Here is a 22,029-nt window from a genome sequence, read left to right on the forward strand (position 1 = left end):
TAAAGAAGTACATAAAGACCAAGAATAAAAGTCAATATGCCCTTTGAGTGTTAAAATATAGGTGATGAAAGAGATTTAGATATCTCTTAATTCACATTTCCCTGTTGATAAAGAACTGAGGTCTTTTGATTCCTAGTTTGGAGCTCTTTCCACAAAAAACACATTATCCAAACAAATTATTTGCCCCTTGAAGTATTAATATTTGCCTGAGAGTGAACTTCTTTACTATATATTGAGAGTTATTTAAAATATTAGAAAATGCCCTTGAATGTTATATAAAGAGACAGTAATAATTTGACATAGCAATTTTCTATTAATACATAATCAATATTTGCAACCAGAACTTTCAAATTTTCAAAATCAGTCACTGAACACAGCTTGCCCTCTAATGACTATTATAGGAGATGAATCTGGGAGAAATGGGTTATTGCTAAAACATTTAAACACAGAATAAACACTAGGGACTGAATAAAACACTTAATTTTAGTAATTAAAAAAATCCCTAGTTTTTAAAATAAAAACTCTATTGGATATAGAAAACTCCTGACACTTTAAGAATATAAAACAATCACCACAGAGAAAATACTAAGATACATACTTGTTGAATAATTTTTTTGACACAAGGCAGTGGGAGCCCTTGATAATTGGACTTGATGATCCACTTGAGCAGATGATGCCCTAAAACTTCAAACACCATACAGATATCTAGGAATTTGTTAAGGAAATAAAAGGAAGCACAAAAGAAGAAAGAAGCAAGATAAAATGTGTCCCATCCCAATGAAATTGTTACTGTATTGTTCTTTTAGTAAAAAAGTTATAGAATATGACTTAAAAAATATCTAGCTGTTAAGATTCTGACTTCCAAAGATTGTTTAATGCTTTAGTTACTCAAAACATCCAAGAAGTGGAAAACTCTGGGGGCGGGGGGGCTGGTTATCGATAAAACTATGCACATTAAAACACTGAGTAGTAAAAGTGAAACACACTAGGCTTAAGTTGTTGCCTTTTCCCAGATGTAAAAACTAATGTCCAGGGTAACAACTTTTACTCTCACAGCCTCAAAGCAAGGAAAAATAACTTCTGCTTTAACTGCAGGAGATAATGTACCAAAACTTAACCTAAAAAAATGTGAATGCCAACAGTTTTTAAAAGTAGGAAACTGACTTGCTTTATGCTCTGTAGTTCACAAAACTAATCTTGATTCTAGTGCCACCGTGTGTTCTCATTATGTACACACATCCCAATCATCACAGCAGGAATAATTCCTTGAGCCAGTAGTGTGCAGGGCACTGCTGGGACTTAGTAGTAAGATGTTGCTACCTTGTACCTCTAGAAGTTTCAACATATGGGAAAGTTGAGCTATACATATGTCATAATGACCTAGTGCCCAGACTCTTCCTTTAAATAAGATTCTTTACTGAAGGAAAACCTGGGCTCCTTAAAGAAATGGCCAAATCCTGCGTGAACCTGGAAACCTTGCTGTGACAACAGTAATGGAATACGTCAAGAGGAACATGTCTTGACCTCAAGAGGATGCCACTGGTCAAGCTGAAAACATTTTTATTTTTATTTTTTTAATTATTTTTTTTTCCCAACGTTTATTTATTTTTGGGACAGAGGGAGACAGAGCATGAACGGGGGAGGAGCAGAGAGACAGGGAGACACAGAATCGGAAACAGGCTCCAGGCTCCGAGCCATCAGCCCAGAGCCTGACGCGGGGCTCGAACTCACGGACCGCAAGATCGTGACCTGGCTGAAGTCGGACGCTTAACCGACTGCGCCACCCAGGCGCCCCTGAAAACATTTTTAAAAATGCAGTTAATGGGGGCACCTGGGTAGCTCGGTCCAGTAAGTATCCAACTTCGGCTCAGGTCATGATCTCAAGGTTCGTGGGTTTGAGCCTCACATCAGGCTCTGCACTGACAGTGCAAAGCCTGCTTGAGATTCTCTCTGTCCCCCTTCCCTGCTCGTGCTCGCTCTCTCTCTTCTTCTTTCTCTCAAAATAAATAAATAAGCTTTAAAATTATTATGGATAAAATAATATATCTAAGGTTGGCCACAAAATTAGTAGGAGGTAGAGACAAAATAAGATTGGCGATGAGTTGGTTAACTCCTAAAGTGGGTAATGGGTTTGTGGATATTCGTTAAACTACTCTACTTTTGCATATACAAAATTCAAATCAGGATTTTTAAAAATGTAGACTGCTTTAAAAAAATCCAGAAAAACAGATTTTTAAATTGTTCTTTTATGTTCCTAGTTTCAATCTTTTTATTTTATTATTTTAAGTAGGCTTTAGGCCCAGTGAAGAGCCCAACACAGGGCTTGAACTCACAACTCTGAGATGTTCAAGACCTGAGCTGAGATCAAGAGTCAAAGGCTTAACCAACTGAGCCCACCCCAGGCACCCCCTAGTTTCAATCTTTGATTTGTTGAGAGAAGTATTACAATTTGACAATGGTATATGTATTTTTTGAGTGAGAGAGACAGAGAACAAACAAGCCAGGGAGAGGGATGGAGGGAGAGGGAAAGAGACAAAGAGAGAAAGAAAAAGAGAGAGAGAGAGACAGAGAATTCCAAGCAGATTTGACACTCAGTGCAGAGCCCTATGTGGGGCTTAATCCCATGACCCCAGGATCATGACCTGATTAGAAATCAAGAGTTGGACACTCAACTGACTGAGCCACCCAGGCACCCATGACAATGTTTTTTTGTTTTGTTTTGTTTTACATTTATTTAGATGACAGAGTGAGACACAGTGTGAACAGGGGAGGGGCAGGGAGAGAAAGGGACACAGAATCTGAAGCAGACTTCCAGGCTCTGAGCAAGCACAGAGCCAGATGCGGGGCTTGAACCCATGAACCAGAAGATCAGCACCTGAGCCTAAGTCGGACGTTCAACCGACTGAGTCACCCAGGCAACCCGGACAATGGTATTTTAATTTGTAAGCAGTGATATAAAAAAGACCGAATATTTAAAAACTTAAGAAACAAACAAACAAACAAACAAACAAACAAAAAACTGGAAAAAAGGATACATGAAAAAGTTTCTTGAGATGGTGTTAAAAAAAAAAATAGAGAGCTGAGAACTAAGAAGAGTTAGATTTAAGTAAGAGGAGCTAGGAAAAGAAGGAAAATCCATACTAGAAAAAAGAAGTATCCTAAAGACATAGCAGGTCACATAGATGGCCATAACTGATACTCATTGGGTAATGTCAACAGTATATACAGACTCGCTGACCCTCTTTAATCATTCCTCTCTCCTTACTACTCAGGGAAGTAGAATGAACCAAGTATCCCGAAGTCTACATGATTAACTTTCCAGTTCAGGGCCCTTATATTTCAGTATGAGAAAGGGCAGTGCTCTGGAGATGCTCAGATGCAAAGAAAAATACAGATACACAGCTCCATGCAGACATGTCTATGTGGTAAGCAGAGATGAGGGGCAGGAGAATAGCAACCCATTAACCCTTAACTCAGCACTCTGAATTTTATCCTTGTCAATCTCTAGTAGCAGCAAATAATGCAGTAGCCAAGACAGCTGGGAGACAAGTAGGAGGAAGGGCAGAGAGAAAACGGGCTAAGGACAAAGAGAAATAAATAAAACTGAGTACTTTTACTCAGTGCGTAAAAGTACAGAGAAACCATCTGGTAATATCCGGAAAGCACCTTGGAACCTGAAATTCAAATCCACTAAGATTTCAACAGTTAAAACAAAACGCATATACACACAGAGTAAACCGTCTACAAAGTGACTGCAACAGACACAAGACCCTGTTTTAAAATGGATGATTCTTGGAGCAGTTTCCTTCAGAGATCAGGGGTATGTGATTTGTACTTCTCAAAGGGAATAACTTACAACTGAATTCAGAATGACAGATAAAAATCTTTTCACATTATCACCTGTTCTCTTATTCTCTCTTCTTGCTTCTCTGTTCAAATCTCTTACCATAGTCCACATGGTAATACAGAACCATATGTAGCCCACCTCCTTAATAAAGGCCATAACTAACAATTAATAATGTGTGTTAACAGAAGCTAAATATGCAGAGGTACAGGAGAAATGAGAGGTATGAAATGTCTTTCCTTTTACATTTTTAAATAGTTTATGAACAGGTAGTTTTAGACTCTCCAATCCAAGTGAGATTCTACATCTTTTATTCTGAAAAATCTGACAGGTCCTCATAAGCATGGCTATTGCAACGCCTCTTAATTAACTCAGTGTATGTCACTCTGATATGAATTTACGTAAGAGAAAAATCAGCTAAGGTTCCTTCCAACTCTAAAAATTCTAAGAATCCAGATAAAAACATTAAACAAGTCAGTTTTTTCATCATGACAGAATGTGATCACATACCTGTTTAGATTCTAAGCATAACCCATGCACAGCCTCTTCCCTATTGAAGGCTGGGAGATAATAAAATGTGTTAAATTTTTCTTTACCCAGTGTTTATCATGAAAAATTACTTCCACTAAAATTTCTGTGCTAATTGATAAAACTTATAGAACCTTTACTAATACAAGGCTATTTTTTAAAAAAGCTTTTCTTTTGGGGCGCCTGGGTGGTTGAGCTGGTTAAGCATCTGACTTCAGTCATGATGTCACGGTTCTTGAGCTCGAGCCCCATGTCAGGCTCTGTGTTGACAGCTCAGAGCCTGGAGCCTGCTTCCGATTCTGTGTCTCCCTCTCTTCTCTCTCTGTCCCTCTCCCACTTGCACTCTGTCTCGCTCTCTCTCAAAAATAAACAAACATTGAAAAAACCAAACAAGTTTTTGTTGGTTTAATTTGCCTGTAAAGGGGAAAAAGCCTAAAGCAATACTCTGAAAAATCATAACATACAAAGATAAACATGATTCACATCTATGTTCAGAAGCTTACAATAAAACTAAGTAGTTTGCTTGTACTTTGCCTTGACGAAAGAGACGAATGCTATTTATTAAATCTGGTTCCTTTCTTAGAGATAGGTTATTTCATGATTTATTTTCAAACAGGTTCTTAAAAGGATACGTGTTCCGTTAACTCCTGATATTTTAAAGTCATCTAGTAGCTGAACAACCATTTCTCTATTCGGATCATTAGGGTCTGAGTTACGAACCTGAAGTGAGAAAGACAGTATTTAGCAAAAGGAGAAGCGTGGAAATAATCCAAATAGTTGGGGAGGGAATACCCGCAGCACATGTAACAATGGATTAATTACTCCCAAGAAAGGCCTCATACAAATCTATGAGAAAAACATACTAAAATTTTAATAGCTCAAATAGACAAAGAAATAAACAGTTAACAAAAGGAAATACCACCAACATAGACTGTTGCTCTAATTCAACCATTTTTCTACTAAAAGTGTACCTCCCAAATTAATCACTGGTTATCAGGCCATGAGGAATTGAGGAGACTTCACAGGATGTAAACCAACCACAACATTCATCACATTGTTCATTCAGCTGACCTTCTCCGCCCCATAAAAAACCTTTCTCAATGAAGGAAGCAAATAGCACATTGATTTATTTTGGGGCACAAGCTCCTTATCTTGTCAGACTGGCACTTTGAAAATTACTCTCTTAGAGCTCTCCGGGTCTAACATGCTCACTTTACAAATGAACACTCTAAGGCTCAGAAGAAATGAAGTGATGAGAGGGAGGATATAGTAGACTAGGGCTGGTCTTAAAGCCCAGGTTTTTGGAGTTTAAGCTCCTTCTACTACAATGACAGCTTCCTAATTTCTAGCAAAACCCAAAAGTTTTTTAAATAAAATTTACCTATGTTTTCAGATGTTAAGGGAATTAATAAAATGCTTATTTTATATTATATATAGTTTATAACATTTCAAAACATGAAACAGATGTTATAAACTTATTCACACAAGTTTTAACCATAGTAGGAAAGTAAAACATTTTTTGGTGCTGTCTGGCAAATAAAACATGCTCAATAAACATTTTTGTTTGTTTGGAAGTTTTTTTCCGTGTTTACATACAGAAAATTCCCATCACAGCATATTCCACCACTTCCAGTACCACATGCACAGAAGGTATACTGTCATCTTCCTCTACCTCTTTAAGGATATTGGAACTTTATGTCTTAATTTAATATAACTTTATGATGCTTTGCAGTTCACACATATGATCTAATACTCACTGATTTCAGCAACCGGATTTCATCTAGTGCTGTTTCAGTATAATGTTCAGCACTTTTAACTACTTTCATTGCCACAAACTTCTTCCCCCTAAGAAGCAAACACAGGCAGTTAAGACGAATGCCCTATCCTTACTTTAGGAAGGTAAGATTTAGTCATAACTAGGAGGCAATAAAAGTACAAATACTGATTCCATGTTCCCTGTACTTAAACATAGGCTATTTCTATGGGATCACGTGTACCTGTTAATGGATGGCAATAACTGGCCAGATTTCATTTACAGGAGGAAGAAAATCTGTTTTTGGGTAATGTCAGTCACCATACAATTTCTCTAAGTTAAAGTCTACCTTCTCAATGTCTCCTTGAATCCAAGTAAAACCATGAAATGGGAATAAATAAGGGGGAAAACCCCATTAAACCAGAAGTATTTTACATATCTGCATGTCAAAACCTCAAAGGTTAAAAGCTGTAACACTTTCCTATAAGAAGCCAAATGAGGGGCGCCTGGGTGGCTCAGTCTTGGTTAAGCGTCCGACTTCAGCACAGGTCACGACCTCACGGTCCATGAGTTCGAGCCCCGCGTGGGACTCTGGGCTGATGGCTCAGAGCCTGGAGCCTGCTTCCAATTCTGTGTCTCCCTCTCTCTCTGCCCCTCCCCCATTCATGCTCTGTCTCTCTCTGTCTCAAAAATAAATAAACGTTAAAAAATTAAAAAAAAAAAAAGAAGCCAAAAGAAATACTTGGGTGAAACCAAACTGATAAAAAAATAAAGTGCACAGATCTCAAATACTGTCCCATCAAAGACAGACCATACACTTGTAGGTAAACCTCCAATGTTAATTACCTGTAATTTTTATATAGGAAAAATTCTGGACTGTACAGTCAAGCAAATCTCTTATCAAAACAAAATATAAGAAAATAATTTCACATAGGTTGGTCCAGGACATCATCTAAAAATTTAAATCCAGTAAAAAACAAAACAAAACCCTATGAATTTACATACCATACTTTTATGGAGTATTTGTAATGTTTGAATTTCTGAGTTCCAAGTGCCTTATGGACACTAATTTTGCCCCTAACATGCTTCTTCACCAGAGGAAAAGACAAATTTGCCCAAGAATATAAAGATTATCAACAACAAAATTCTGACCAAGAAACTGGTCTAGAGCTAGACTGAAGGCTGGATCATCTCTGGAAAATCAGACAAAAACACTTAGGCATCACTTAACTAATTCTTTTGCAGGACCACTACAACTTACTGAATATCCCATGATAACCACACTGTCGAAAAGTGTCCCCAGCCCAACTTTCGGATCACGTGATATCTCCCATTGAATAGATCTCCGATTTTCACAAGATGATAACCTCCTGGAAGAAACAACAGGGGGGAAACAGTCACTTAAGCAGTAAGAAGGAAAAGGTATCTCATAATCCATTTTCAACATCTATACACAGTTTATCAAATAAAAATGGTTTCTCTATGTAACAAATTGAGAAGAAAATTGTAAGTCTGCCACACACAGCCACATACTAAACTCATGTTACAGAAAAACATCTTCACAAGTAAGACTAATGATTTAGAGTAAGCAAGTGATGCTTTGTTGAACAACCAATAGCTACTTAAAAAAATAAATCACTGTCAAACAAAAACAAGGTTACATATCACAATATTCTTGCCCCTCAATAATCCAATAGATTTATCTAAATATATGAATGTTAATGAATTCCATCTATTTAGGAGCACCTGGGTGGCTCAGTTAAGTGTCTGACTCTTGATTTCAGTTCAGGTCATGATCTCATGGTTCAGGAGTTCGAGCCCCATGTCTGGCTCTGCACTGACTTCTCTCTCTCTCTCTCTCCCTGTCTGCCCCTTCCTTGCTTGTGCATGCTCTCGCTCTCAAAAAAAATATAAAAAAAATGAATTCCATTTATTTAACATTGAAAGAAAGAAAGAAAGAAAGAAAGAAAGAAAGAAAGAAAGAAAGGGAAAATAGAGAGTTTGCTCCCTTGAACAAAATAAAAACCAGGAAGGCCTGAAAAGGCTGCCAACAGTGGCAGGAATCAAGGTATTTTTACATGTATCTTTGCTTGCTGAGAATAACACAAACTATGTTCTCCTAGATGGTAAGATACATTCTGTTGTAACTTGCCACCCAGAATTGTAGAAAGTCTCATAAAGAAACAAAAAAGCTATCAGGCAACTTTATGACACAGTTTAAGTATCTATAATGCCAGTTTAACTTACCTTAGCAAGCATTACTATGAGAAAAAAGTAATGAGAAGGTTTTTTGAAAAGCCTGTATACCAAATCTCATCACTGGTTATTTCTGGGTGATACAGCATTATAGACAGTTTTTATTTTTAATATACTTCAGAAATTTTCTAAGGTAAATATGCACTATCATTTTGAAGGAGAAAGAAGGGTAAAAACAGATTTAACATAAAATCAAGCTTTAATAAATTAAATTGAACTGAGAGGAAACATTATTTCTTATACTTAGAGAAAAGGATGCGATAAGCAGAAAGCATCAAAACAGCTTACACCGACAGACCCAACATTCAAGTGAGAAATTGCATATGCTCATGAGTCATATCTTACTTGGTGTGTCCTTATCAAAGGCCTTACCTTTACAATAATCATTGGGATCTTCCTGCTCATCATCATCAGATCCCAGAATCTCCTCTTCCTGCTCTGGTAGATCACTTTCCGAGTGGGGAGCAGAGCCTCGGTGCTGAGTTTCAGATCTAAGAAACACAAACATGTTCATTCCATACGGACAGAATAAAATAGGACGTTAAGAAAATGGCATTATCAAAATGTCTCCCCACTTAACAGATAATATAAACAGAACACTATCTAGTGGTGGCCTATGAAAATATTAACTATCACTTTACCTTATGTTAGGAAAATAATACTTTTTATATAAAAAGTCAGTACATGATTAAATAAAATCTGGGAAACACAAGTACAAAGGGAAAAAATTACTTGAGACTCAATATCCAAAGAAAATTGCCAATAAAATTACATTTTCCTTCAATATTTTCCTGTATTTTTATGAAAATATGTATCTGTAATCACACACTATACAAATTTGTATCCTGCTTTTCCTATTATAAACTTTTCTCTTTATTCCTATGCAATCTCTTAAATCCACATATTTCCCTTAGACATACCACCACTTACTCTGGCACGTTCTGCTCACTCAGCTGGACATTTAACCTTGTTTCTAATTTTTTACCACTAAAAATAAAGCCAATGAGTAATTTTTGGATAATCTTTATTCTGCATTTAGAATTATTTCCCTAAAGTTAAACTACCAGGTAAGGATAAAAACATTCTCCCTATTTATAAAAATAACATGATAAATATTGAAAAATTGGAAAACAATTACTTTGTTTTAAAACACTGCTACTCTGAACAAATGAAGATTTTAAACTACTTCTTTCCAGTCTGTGGCCATAACTGGCTTTTAGGATTATTATTTAAGACTTTTCTAAAGGGGTTGTAACTGAATTATATCTCCTCACATATATGGGCTTCTGGTACTTAAGTATTACCAGGTTTGGAAAACTTAGCTTCTTTGATAGGTAAAAATGGTCTCTCATTAAAAATTTAAAAAATTTTACTAATTCCTTCCTCTACATGCCAATCAATTAGTTGTATCAAAATTTCTGTGCACTGAAAGGTTCGGAGGCAAAAAGACTTAGATTTACACTCAGGCTGACACTTATTAGCTGCCTGCTAAATATAAAGCTTTAAACAAAATAAGCAAGGTACAAAACATTCCTTCCAGTAGCTGCAGGAAAAGGAATTTTAACCCCCATTTTCAATATTTTATTTACCTTTTTATCAATCTGTTTCATCAGATTGTCTTTTCAAAACAACAAAAAAATTTTATGTTTTTCATTGTTTATTAAAAAGTTTTTTTAATTTTAATTTTAATTTTTTTTCAATATATGAAATTTATTATCAAATTGGTTTCCATACAACACCCAGCGCTCATCCCAAAAGGTGTCCTCCTCAATACCCATCACCCACCCCCCCTCCCTCCCACCCACCCCCCCATCAACCCTCAGTTTGTTCTCAGTTTTTAAGAGTCTCTTATGCTTTGGCTCTCTTCCACTCTAACCTCTTTTTTTTTTCCCCCTTTTTTTCTTTCCCCTCACCCATGGGTTTCTGTTAAGTTTCTCAGGATCCACATAAGAGTGAAAACATATGGTATCTGTCTTTCTCTGTATGGCTTATTTCACTTAGCATCACACTCTCCAGTTCCATCCACATTACTACAAAGGGCCATATTTCATTCTTTCTCATTGCTACGTAGTAAAAAAGTTTCTTAATGTTTATTATTTATTTTTGAGACAGAGAATGAGCAGGGGAGGGGCAGAGAGCAAGGGAGACACAGAACCCAAAGCAGGCTCCAAGCTCTGAGCTGTCAGAGCCTGACACAGGGCTAGAACTCATGAACCATGAGATCATGACCCGAGCTGAAGTCAGATGCTTAACCGACTGAGCCACCCAGGTGCCCCAACAACAAAAAAATTTTAATAGCAAAACCAGTTATATGGGCTATTGAGACAGAAGACATACCTTGGCAAGCAACACTTAATGATTCAGACTAGATTTCTGGTGACCTTTCCAACCTGCCTCACTTCTTGACACTTTTGGTCTTCCAGGAACACAAAGCAGCAGCTATAAAACTACATGATTCAATGTGTTCATTTTTAGTGAAAACGTGTCTTTGGAAAACTTAATTAAGAACTACCCGGCCCAACTTCCTAGATAGAAATAATGAGTCTGAATGAATATTCCTAAAATTCAGATCAAAATGAATTTCTACAACAGATCTCTAATTTCAAATTTGTTGCCTTTTACAATTAAAATTACAATTTAACTGGGGTGCCTGGTTGGCTCAGTCAGATAAGTAAGTGTCTGATTCCTGATCTCAAGGTCATGAGTTCAAGCCTTGTAGTGGGCTCCACACTGGAAGTGGAGCCTACTTAAAAACAAAAACAAAAAGCAAAAAACAAATGAACAAAAATTACTATATGATTTTAAGAAGAACGAAAATTGTGAAAAATTTGAAAAGTAGTGAGGTATAAGTGAAAACCAGACATAAAAATGCTGGAATATTAGAATTCTACAAATATCATGGGATTCGTTATGTTAAAAATTGTTTTTTAAAGATTTGAATATTCTTGGAAGCAAATACATTTGTGAACAGAAGTTTTTAGTTATAAAACTGTACATTAAATGGCATTCCTAGTTAAAGGATTTATGATTGAATTATAGACTGCAAGTCACAATGAGAAATGCAAGACTCTACCCTGAGACATGTGTTGACACAGAAGAAACTCTCTTCTTATTCTAAAACAATACAGAAAGAGACTACCTAAGAAAAAAATCCTACTTTAACTTTTAAATATCATTTAAAAAATATGCTAAACTTATGTATAAGCATTAATTTCAAATAGAGAACGTCTTAATGTTCAGTCATCTCTCTGTGGCAGATGTCCTGTTCCTTCAGTCCCAGAGTCTTCCTCTCTGTCTTGATTTACTTCTTCATTTCCATAGTGCATATTTTTGGTAATTTCTGAAGAATGAGTGCATGGGAGGTAAATTTGTTAAGATCTCTCCTATTATTTTATCCCCATTCTTGACTGCCAGTCTGAGTAAAAAATAAATGCTCTGTTGCCTTCTAGCTTTCAGTGGTGCTGACAAATCCAATCAATGCCTTCCCATTTCTGAGTCTCCAAACAGGGATTATTTTTTCTCCCTGGAAGGAAGAAATCTTATTTTTAAAGAATTTTCTATTTTTTTAAATTTTATTTTTTAAACGTTTTTAATTTTATTTTTTTGAAAGACAGAGACAGAATGCAAGCAGGGGAAGGGCAGAGAGAGAGGGAGACACAGAATTCAAAGCAGGCTCTAGGCTCTGAGCTGTCAGCATAGAGCCCGATGTGGGGCTCGAACCCGTGGATGAGAGATCATGACCTGAGCCAAAGTCAGATGCTCAACCAACTGAGCCATCCGGGCGCCCCAAGAATTTGCTCTTTAATTCCCATATTCTGAAATTTCCTGAATGGCTTTTTGAAAATCTAACTTGCTAAGTACTTTCTGTACCAGTACTTACAAAGTAGAGATTCATTTAGTTCTGAGAAAGTTTCCTGTATTTCAATGTAAATATAATCCTCTGTCTATTCTCTCTGGAACTCTTTTTTTTCCCCCCAGATGCGGGACCCTCTGGCTTACTACATTAATTTCCTTACATTTTCTCTTTAGATCTTGTTCTACTTTCAACACTTATCCTTCTAACTTGTGTTGTCTGTTACATTTCTACCATATTTTTAATTTCCTAAACTTTGGTCTTTTTTTGTTTTTTTATTAAACTCTGTGGGGTTTGAACTCATGACCCTGAGATCAAGAATCATACGCTCTAGGGGCGCCTGGGTGGCTCAGTCGGTTAAGTGTCCAACTTCAGCTCAGGTCATGATCTCGCAGTTTGTGACTTCGAGCCCCATGCTGAGATCTGTGCTGACAGCTCAGAGCCTGGAGCCTGCTTCAGATTCTGACTCCCTCTCTCTCTGCTCCTCCCCTGCTCATGCTCTCTTATCTCTCAAAAAAGAAATAAATGTTTTTAAAAAATTAAACAAACGGGGCGCCTGGGTGGCGCAGTCGGTTAAGCGTCCGACTTCAACCAGGTCACGATCTCGCGGTCCGTGAGTTCGAGCCCCGCGTCAGGCTCTGGGCTGATGGCTCAGAGCCTGGAGCCTGTTTCCGATTCTGTGTCTCCCTCTCTCTCTGCCCCTCCCCCGTTCATGCTCTGTCTCTCTCTGTCCCAAAAATAAATAAACGATGAAAAAAAAAATTAAAAAAAAAAAATTAAACAAACAAAAAAGAAGCTTAAGCTCTACCAGCTGAGCCAGCCAGGTGCCCCTTTTTTGCTCTTAATGTTCCTTTTTTACAGACTCCTGCACAGTTTCAATGATGCACTGTAATCTTTTACCTTAAGGATACTATTTATAGTTTTAAGTTTCCTTCTGATCCTTGCATCATCTTGGCTTTCTCAAACTGCCCATGTTTTACTAATGCCATACTTTTTACATATGATGTCCCTAAAGGAATATCAAACAACTGAAAAAAGTCTGTCATAAAAAGACAAAAAACAAAAAAACAAAAAAAGAAATTTTGAGGAAAGAGACAGTTACTAATAGATAATGAGGATGATGACATGATTAAAGAATTCAGAATCACTGTTAACTTTTATTGATGATGGGTGTTAAGAGAAAAAAAAATCGGAAGAAATGTTACAGAAAGAAATTTCAGCTTATTAATATTAGGAACTGAAACCCATTCTTCCTGGAACAAAAAAAAGGAGAGTTCTAAAATAATTTCAGTCTGTGCCTTTAAACTCTTCATACCTACACTTCATGTCTCAAATATTTGCTATTCATGTTCAGAAGAAAGAAATTATGTCAGCACTTTAAAGCATATAAAATTTAACCCAATACATTTACAAAATCTCGAATAAATTGAAACAGACAACAGATAAAATTTTAATAGCAGTATGATTTCAAAAGAGTCAAATAATCTGTAACCCGATGAAAAGAGCAATAATGTTAGAAATAAGAATATACTTGGCCAGAATACAGAATGAAGCCAAGGCAAAAATCCATGAAGAAGGCAGAAAGTACTGGAAAAGTGTGACACTTGCCGAAACCAAGAGGTGGACGCTTAACTAACTGAGCCAACCAGGTACCCCCTGCTGCCATTTCTAAGGATCTTTCAATTCAGATTCCATTCCTGGTATAATTCTCATTCCTAACCATCCTTCACCCCAATCACTAATCACCCAAATATATAGTAAAAACAAAGTGCCAAACAAAAACTTACTGTCTTTGTGAGCAAATACTATATATTGATAATTGCCATGAAGAATATGCTACTTAGGAGTTTTTACTTAAACATTTCAGGAACTTACATATTCACATGAATGAACTACGTGAACTTCCCATCCCCCCACCCCCTTTTTTTTTAAACCAAGTCTATTAGTAACCCACTAAATTGGTTTATAACCTCCTAGCAGGTTGGGCTTGAAAAAAACTATCCTAGAATTATTTTTAATTTCTTTAGTGAGATAGAATTCACATGCCATAAATTCACCAATCTAAAGCATATAAATCAGTGGTTTTAGTATATTCACAGAGCTGTACAATCTCACCACAATCTAAATTTAGGACATTTTCATGACTCCCACAAAAAAACACTAATCCCATTAGCAGTAACTCACCATTACACCTTTCCCTTAGACTCTGAAAGCCATTAATCTACTTTCTGTCTCTATGAATTTGCCTATTTTGGACACTTCATGTAAGTGGAACCACTCAATGTGTGGTCTTCTCTGACTTCTTTCACATAGCATGTTTTCAAGGTTCATCCCATGTTGTAGGATGTAGCAGTTCTTCATTACTTCTTATGGATGAATAATATTCCATTATATGGATAAACACATTTCATTTATCCAGTCATCAGTTGATGGACATTTGGGTTGTTTCCATTTTTTGGCTATTATGAATCATGCTGCTATCTTGATTTAAAGAGGAAATGAAATTTAAAATTTCAAAGTATTTAGAAATGAGTGCATTACATGTTAAAATCTGTGACACTCAGTTTCACCCAAGAGAAATATTTGTAACCTTGACTATACCAATTATAAAACAAAAGCTGTTATTAAATAAAGAGCTAAAAACAAAAACAGAAGGAATAAGAATTTTAAACTCCAAATCAAAAGTTAATTATTTGTAAAAGATGAATAAGATAAGGCTTTAGGGAAATAAATTAAAAAAAAAATCCTGTAACGATGTAACAGTAATGGAGATTAAAAAATTGAAAATCCATATCCTAAAAAAGGCAACAAAAGTCCAGTTTTCAGGTCAAGTGCTACTACATTTTCAAAGCAGGGTTATTGGATAGCTTTCTTTTTATAAATGTTCCAGTACATCCTAAGAATTGCAAAAGGTCTCCACTTCGAGATCACTGGCTTAACCCTGACTTCCAAGGCTGAGAAGACACACACATGTATACAATGCACATACAAACAACCAATAGAAAACTATTGGTTTAGACTGTCTATTAGTCTGTCTTTTCAATGAGCTTTATGTAAAACTACCGAGTAACATTCACAAGCAAATTTTTATAAAAGGATAAGCCAAACAAAAATAAATCTATTACTGTCATTCATTACTAAATATATGTACAGAAGAAAAGAACACAAAAATTATGAAAATGTCAGACAAAACTCAAGATGCATTTGGGATCAAAATCCTTGATAAACTAGGAAAAAGGTGGAGAGAAACTTACTTAACTTAAAGGTATCTACTAGAAACCCATAGAAATATTACATACATAGTTCTACAAATCAGAAGATCTTCATTACAGTAAAACAGTTTTATGGTACTTTTCAAAGTTGTACTGGCAGTCTTAGATGATAATTTAAGGCAAGAAAAAGAACCAGATTTGTCACCATTACAAAGTGGCTAATTTTATCCAGAAATTTTGAGAAAAACAACCAATTATAAAAGTATTTCTACAGACTAGCAATAACTAATAAAAATATAATTGATAAAATACAATGAATTTACAGTAATAATACAAAATTGAAAAATGTGTGATGCTTTAACAAACAAAAAGAAAAGCTATTCCTAGATAGGAAAAATCAAAACTGTAAACCTGTCTATTTCCCGGAAAGTAACCTATATACATTCAAAGTCATCTCAATCAAAATCAACAGGATATTTTGTAGAACCTGTCCAGTAAAATCTAAGAAAAGAAAATTAGCTAAAATAGCCAAGATTTTTTAAAAAAGAGAAATAATTGGGAACTTGGCCTCTAAGGAGTAAGATATAATAAACAACTATAGTAATTAAAATCCTGTAACACTGATACTGGATTAGAATGAAATCAAGTATTGGATTAATGGAACATTTCAAAACAATGGGAAAAACATTGACTGTTTATGGTAATCACTGGGAAAATCAGCTATGTGGGGGAAAGGGTCCTTCCAAGGAGGCGGGTAGATCAATGAGATGGGATGTGATAAAATGTGAAGAAATGGGCCTTAAGCCAAGGACTGCATGCAGGTGGCCTGTAGAAGTTGTGAAAGACAAAAAATGGACTCTTCCCTAGAGACCCCAGAGGAATACTGATCTGCTGACCCATTTTAGACTTCTAACCTCCAGAAATGTAAGATGGTAACTTTGTGTTGTTTTAAGCTACTAAATTTATGGTAATTTGTTACAGCGGCAATAGGAAACTAATACAGCCACGTAGCATTACTAATATGTCAATTCAAGAAAGATTGAAATGGTCCATGAACATATACAAGTATCTCGAAATCAACAGCAACAGGGAAACAAATTAAAACAAAAATCTTTTGGGGCACCTGGGTTGCTCAGACAGTTAAGTGTCTGACTTTGGCTCAGGTTATGATCTCATGGTTTGTGAGTTCAAGCCCCACGTTGGGTTCTGTGCTGACAGCTCACAGCCTGGAACCTGCTTCAGATTCTGTGTCTCCCTCTCTCTCTGGCCCCCTAACTCACTCACTCTCTCTCTCTCTCAAAAATAAATAATGAAAACGTTTTTTAAAAGTTAAGAAAAACCACAATGGTCTTTTTTTTTTGCCACTGACTTGGTAGACATTAAAAATGATTAATTTCACATGTTGACAAGGATTTGGAGGGCATAGATGGGCATTCTTTTATGCTGTTAATGGGACTAACGTGTGAGCCTTTTTGAAAGGTAATTTGGCAGTTTAAAAAATACATATCCTTTGACTTGGTAATAGTCCACCTCTGGGAGGCAATAATAATGGAATGGTTAAGAGCCCAAGTTCTGGATGGTGACTGCTTGAATAATGAATCTATCCTACCATCTATAAGATGTGTGACTGAAGTCACTTAAGATCCCAAGTTTCACAAATGACCCATCTACAAAATGCCTAGTAAGTAGGTAGTGCTTGTTATTAGCTGTTATTAATGCATTCTAAAGTACATATACATGTTTAAAACAACTATGTTGGTGAGGACTCAGAGAAATTGGAACCCTTGTGCATTGTTGATGAGAACGTAAAAATGGTGCAGATGCTATGGAAAACAGTACAGTGAGTACTCAAAAAATAAAAAAATATAATTGCCATAGAATCCAGCAATTCTACTTCTGGGTATACACCTAAAAGAACTGAAAGCAAGGACTCAAATATTAAATAAGCACAGAGTTTCAGTTCTAGAAGATGAAAGAAGATGGGGATAGATGGTGGTGATGATTGCACAACAATGTGAATGTATGTAATATCACTAAACTACACTTAAAAATGGTTAAGATGTTTGTTATGTGTACCTTATCACAAGTTGAAAAAAACCCAAAACATCAACCTAGAAAAACTCACAATCCAACCCCAAACACCATGACAGAATTTGTAACAGTGCTTTGGCATGATGCTGTGATGTCACACAATATATAGATCCCTAGATCTTTTAATTAAGCAGGAAATAAAAATACTAAATTAAAAAAAGGAAAGCCATCACTTTATTGTTAGTGTGGCATAAATGAATACAATTTGTAATCAATAGTAGCAGTAATTTAAGTAATTTATGGCACCTCCATAAAAAGCAAAGGTACTACAATGGAAAGCTCTCTAAGACACACCATTAAAATGAAAAAGACAAATGCTTGCTTTGGCAGTGCACATACTAAAATGAAAAAGATGAGTAGCTCAATGATACATAGAGTGTGATCCATTTCATATATTTTAAAAATGTATGTAGGTACATATACTACTATACAAACATACTGAGGGGCTTTGAAGAATACAATTGTTCATAGCGTGAAATTTCCTCCCCTGGAGGAAAGAATGAAGGAATAAGGAAGGATGTAGGGAAATATAAAGGGAGTTTTCACATTCTGTCTTGTATAATACAATTCTGAATTGTTAGGATCTTTTCCAATGAGAATTACTCATGAAATAGTCACACACTTAAAAAATAGATAAAATTAAAAACAGATAAAACTCACTGTTAAATTGGTAAGAGTGCAGGGACAGGACTGCTGTCTGTTTTTGTTTTTTTTTTTTGAAAGTTTACTTATTTTGAGAGCGTGTGCACGTGAGCAGGGGAGGGACAGAGAAAGAGAGAGGGAGAGAGAGAGAATCCCAAGCAGGCTCGATACTGTCAGTGTGGAGACCAATGTAGGGCTCCAACACATAAACCGTGAGATCATGATCTGAGCCGAAATCAAGAGTCAGATGCTTAACTGAGCCACCCAGGTGCCCCTGGATTGCTACTTTCACACTCAGCTTCATTTTCTGTCCAGCATCATTTCTGAAAGGAAATGACCCTCTACAACTTGCCAAGGCCGCCAATCACATGGCTCTATCCACCCTATCTCCTTAGATGGGTGGACACATGATCTAAGCAAGATCTAGAAACCTGTTTAGAGGGAAATGACAGATGCAGAGCTCTATTTCTGAAATCTTAAGCAATAAGGACCAAGGAGTTGTCAGAGATGATTACTGACACCAAGTAGGGAGATCATGTCTGAGAATGAAGTCAAAATAAAAATAAAGCTAAGACATTTATTGGCTAGGGGTGGAAAAAAATAGGTACCGAATGTATCTCCAGTGTCCAGAGGCTGTTCCCTACCTATTAATCCCTCTGGATATAGCCTGAGTTTGAACTGGGTACTTATAAAATCAAGATACACACAAAGATTTGTACATAATGTTTATCATAGTATTTATTATAGCAAAAAATGAGAAACAAAAACTTTAAGATGATGGATTACACAACATTTATATTATCTTCCTGCTCCAAGCCAATAAAACTAAAACAAAGGAGTACATTAATAAATCTAAAACAATGTGGAAACAGAGAGAGAGAGCAACATCCTAACAACCTAGAAAACCAAAGGTGGGGTGAGTCACAGTGGTGGAGGGAGACAGCCAACCTATCATTAAACTATGGATACAGAGATATGATGGAAAGCGGGTATAAGAAGAGGGATGGTAAAAAGAGTTTTATAAACTGAAAGTCTGTAAAATAGCATTGATACCCTAACACAGCACAGTAGACAGCCTGGAATTTATCCTGTAGGGCTATGATCCCTAAAGAAAATGAACACAAACAGAATAACAAAGGCTGTCAGTGTGGATACTGGTACTCCAGAATAAAGTTCTCCAGATTCTGGTGCCCGGCATCATGGTGGTGTTCTGCCTATTCACCTTTAAGAAAAATCCTTGGTAAGGACACAGGGCTTTCAATTAGTTCTCTAATCGTTCATCTCATAAATATGAAAAGCTGACCAAGTATAAGTAAACATTTGAGGAAAACCTCCAACCCCCAAAGATAGAGACCAAGATAAACAACTAGAAAACTGATCCTAGAGGAGAGAAATGCATTCAGGAAGAACACGATTTCTAAAACTACAGTTGACCCTTGAACAACATGGGTATGAATTATGCGGGACTATTTATATGCAATTTTTTTTGATAAATACAGTACAGTCCTGTAAACGTATTTTATGATTTTCTTAGCAACATTTTCCTTTCTCTAGCATACGTTATTGGAAGAATATAGTATCTAATATACAACATAAAAAACAACGTGTTAATCAACTACGTTATGGGCAAGATGAGGATTCTGGTCAATAGTATGCTTTTAGAGTTGAATTTTTGGGGATTTGAAACATACATGGACTTAAAAAAATTTTTTTTTAACATTTTTATTTATTATTGACAGAGAGAGGCAGAGCATGAACATGGGAGGGGCAGAGAGAGGGGGAGACACAGAATCCGAAGCAGGGTCCAGGCTCTGAGTTGTCAGCACAGAGCCCAATGCAGGGCTCGAACTCATGACCTGAGCCGAATTTAGATCATACATGGACTTTTGACTGTGTTGGGGGTCAGCGTCCCTAACCCCTGTGTTGTTCAAAGCTCAACTATAATTATGTGAACAAAGAGATCTTAAATGGTATTGGCTTCCAAACGGAGTAAGATTCACTAAAGGAAAAGTAATGAGTGAAAAAGAAGCTTCAGAAAATAGTCTTCTAAATGTAGGAGAAAAAAAATTACCCATGGAGATGATAAATGCACCAAAAAGAGATAAGAGACAAAGGCAATCAATTCAGAAGGTCCAACATCTGAATAATGGGAGTTGCAGAACAAGAGATTTGGGAGGATATAATTAAAGAAATACAAGAAATGTGTGGGGATTAAATGGAATCTCCATTTAAATCAGAAGAGCCCAGGGGCGCCTGGGTGGCTCAGTCGGTTGAACGTCCGACTTCAGCTCAGGTCACGATCTGCAGTCTGTGAGTTCGAGCCCCGCGTCAGGCTCTGGGCTGATGGCTCAGAGCCTGGAGCCTGTTTCCGATTCTGTGTCTCTCTCTCTCTCTGCCCCTCCCCCATTCATGCTCTGTCTCTCTCTGTCTCAAAAATAAATAAACGTCAAAAAAAATTTTTTTTTAAATAAATCAGAAGAGCCCTCCTGGTGGTAACCTGGATTACTTTTACCTACAAAGAGATAAATTACTAAGGAAATTTCAGAATCCAGTGTTATGATCCTAAAGGCTTCTAGGGGCGGAAAAGGTTTAAAAGGGCAATAATCACACTGGCATTAAATGTCTCATTTAGAAACCCAGGATAAAAAAGGACCGTGAGGCAATGACTTCCAAATCCTGAGTAAAATCTTTCTTTTCTTTCTTTTTTTAGCCATTCTAACTCTGAATTGCATTGGAGGGCAGAGTCTTTTAAACATGGAGGGATTTTCCTTCCCTTTCCCTTCCTTTCCTTAGTAGGCTCCACACTGGGCAAGCCCCAATGTGGGGCCTGACCTCATGATCCTGAGATCAAGAGTCAGCCGCTTAACTGAGTCACCCAGGCGCACCTATCATTCATCTTTTCTGAAGCAGTTACTTGAGGACAGAAAACAAAAGGTAAAACTGAGATAGAAAACATAAGATCCAGGTAAACAGTGAGTCCAAAAGAGAGGACAGGAAAAAAAGGTTCCAAGAGAAGAATTGTAAAGAAAACTATGGGGATTCAGAAGTGCACTTGTGATGAGTACTAGGTCATGTATGGAAGTGCTAAGTCACTATATTGCACACCTGAAACTAATATAGCACCATATATGTTAACTATACTGGAATTAAAAAAAAAAAACCTGAAATGCATTTAATCTGAAATTAATCCAGAGCCAGAGACCAGAGGTCTCTAAGAGAGATATCAGGGAAAACACATAGACAAGAAAGTATACCTGAAACACTGGAGGTACATGATAAAAGGAGATGACACAAAGCAGAAAAATAGAATTTCAGAAAACCACCAAAAGTCAAACAAAAAAGGATATACAATTATAGGTATAGCTGTTAAAGTAACATAAGTTACTGACGGATTATTGATTTTCTACTTTCAAAATCAACATGATTAAACATGCATCTAGGGGGCTGACTGTAATCCTTTCTAGGGACTTCAGAGGGCAGGCACCATCTTTGTGCTCTCCTGCCATGCTCTGGAGCACCAGGGCCTGCTAGAGGGTAATTTTACATGCAGTTGGTACTCTGGTTTTTATGTCCTGTGCCCTGGTTTTTGAAGCTGCCACTGAGAGGATAACCTATCATCACCCGGTTCTGGTGGCCGATGGGGCTTGCATTCCAGTCCCATGGGACTGTAGAAGTCAAAGAGATGCTTCTTGGCAGGAAACTATCTCCAGGGCACTGTGCAGACTGCATATCAAGGCACAACCCCTAGTCTTTCTGTGAAGGAGACCTCTTGGCTTGTCCTGGGACTTCAGTCTCAGAGACAGGCTTCAGGTTTGGCATACATCTAGTAGATTACAGAGCTGCTCTCAAG

The 22,029-nt window shown here is 36.8% G+C and overlaps 1 protein-coding gene across 3 annotated transcripts in view; it reads right to left on the reverse strand.

Moving 5' to 3' along the window:
- Positions 1-22,029, reverse strand: part of SRPK1 (SRSF protein kinase 1) — a 46,533-nt gene extending 24,504 nt beyond the window's left edge. Inside the window, exons 1-6 of one of the 3 annotated variants that reach the window (XM_040473312.1) lie at positions 21,801-22,029; positions 8,754-8,872; positions 7,387-7,495; positions 6,130-6,217; positions 5,005-5,092; positions 599-705 (exon numbers count right to left, since the gene is read on the reverse strand). In XM_040473312.1, the coding sequence (XP_040329246.1) occupies positions 599-705; positions 5,005-5,092; positions 6,130-6,217; positions 7,387-7,495; positions 8,754-8,872; positions 21,801-21,829 (540 nt within the window). In that variant the 5' untranslated portion in view covers positions 21,830-22,029. The remainder of the gene's footprint in view (positions 1-598; positions 706-5,004; positions 5,093-6,129; positions 6,218-7,386; positions 7,496-8,753; positions 8,873-21,800) is intronic. The other 2 variants (XM_040473314.1, XM_040473313.1) reach the window with 2 other exon arrangements.

Source organism: Herpailurus yagouaroundi, unplaced genomic scaffold (assembly GCF_014898765.1).
Source record: "Herpailurus yagouaroundi ecotype Mexico unplaced genomic scaffold, PumYag 139, whole genome shotgun sequence".
NCBI classification, from domain to species: Eukaryota; Metazoa; Chordata; class Mammalia; order Carnivora; family Felidae; genus Herpailurus; species Herpailurus yagouaroundi.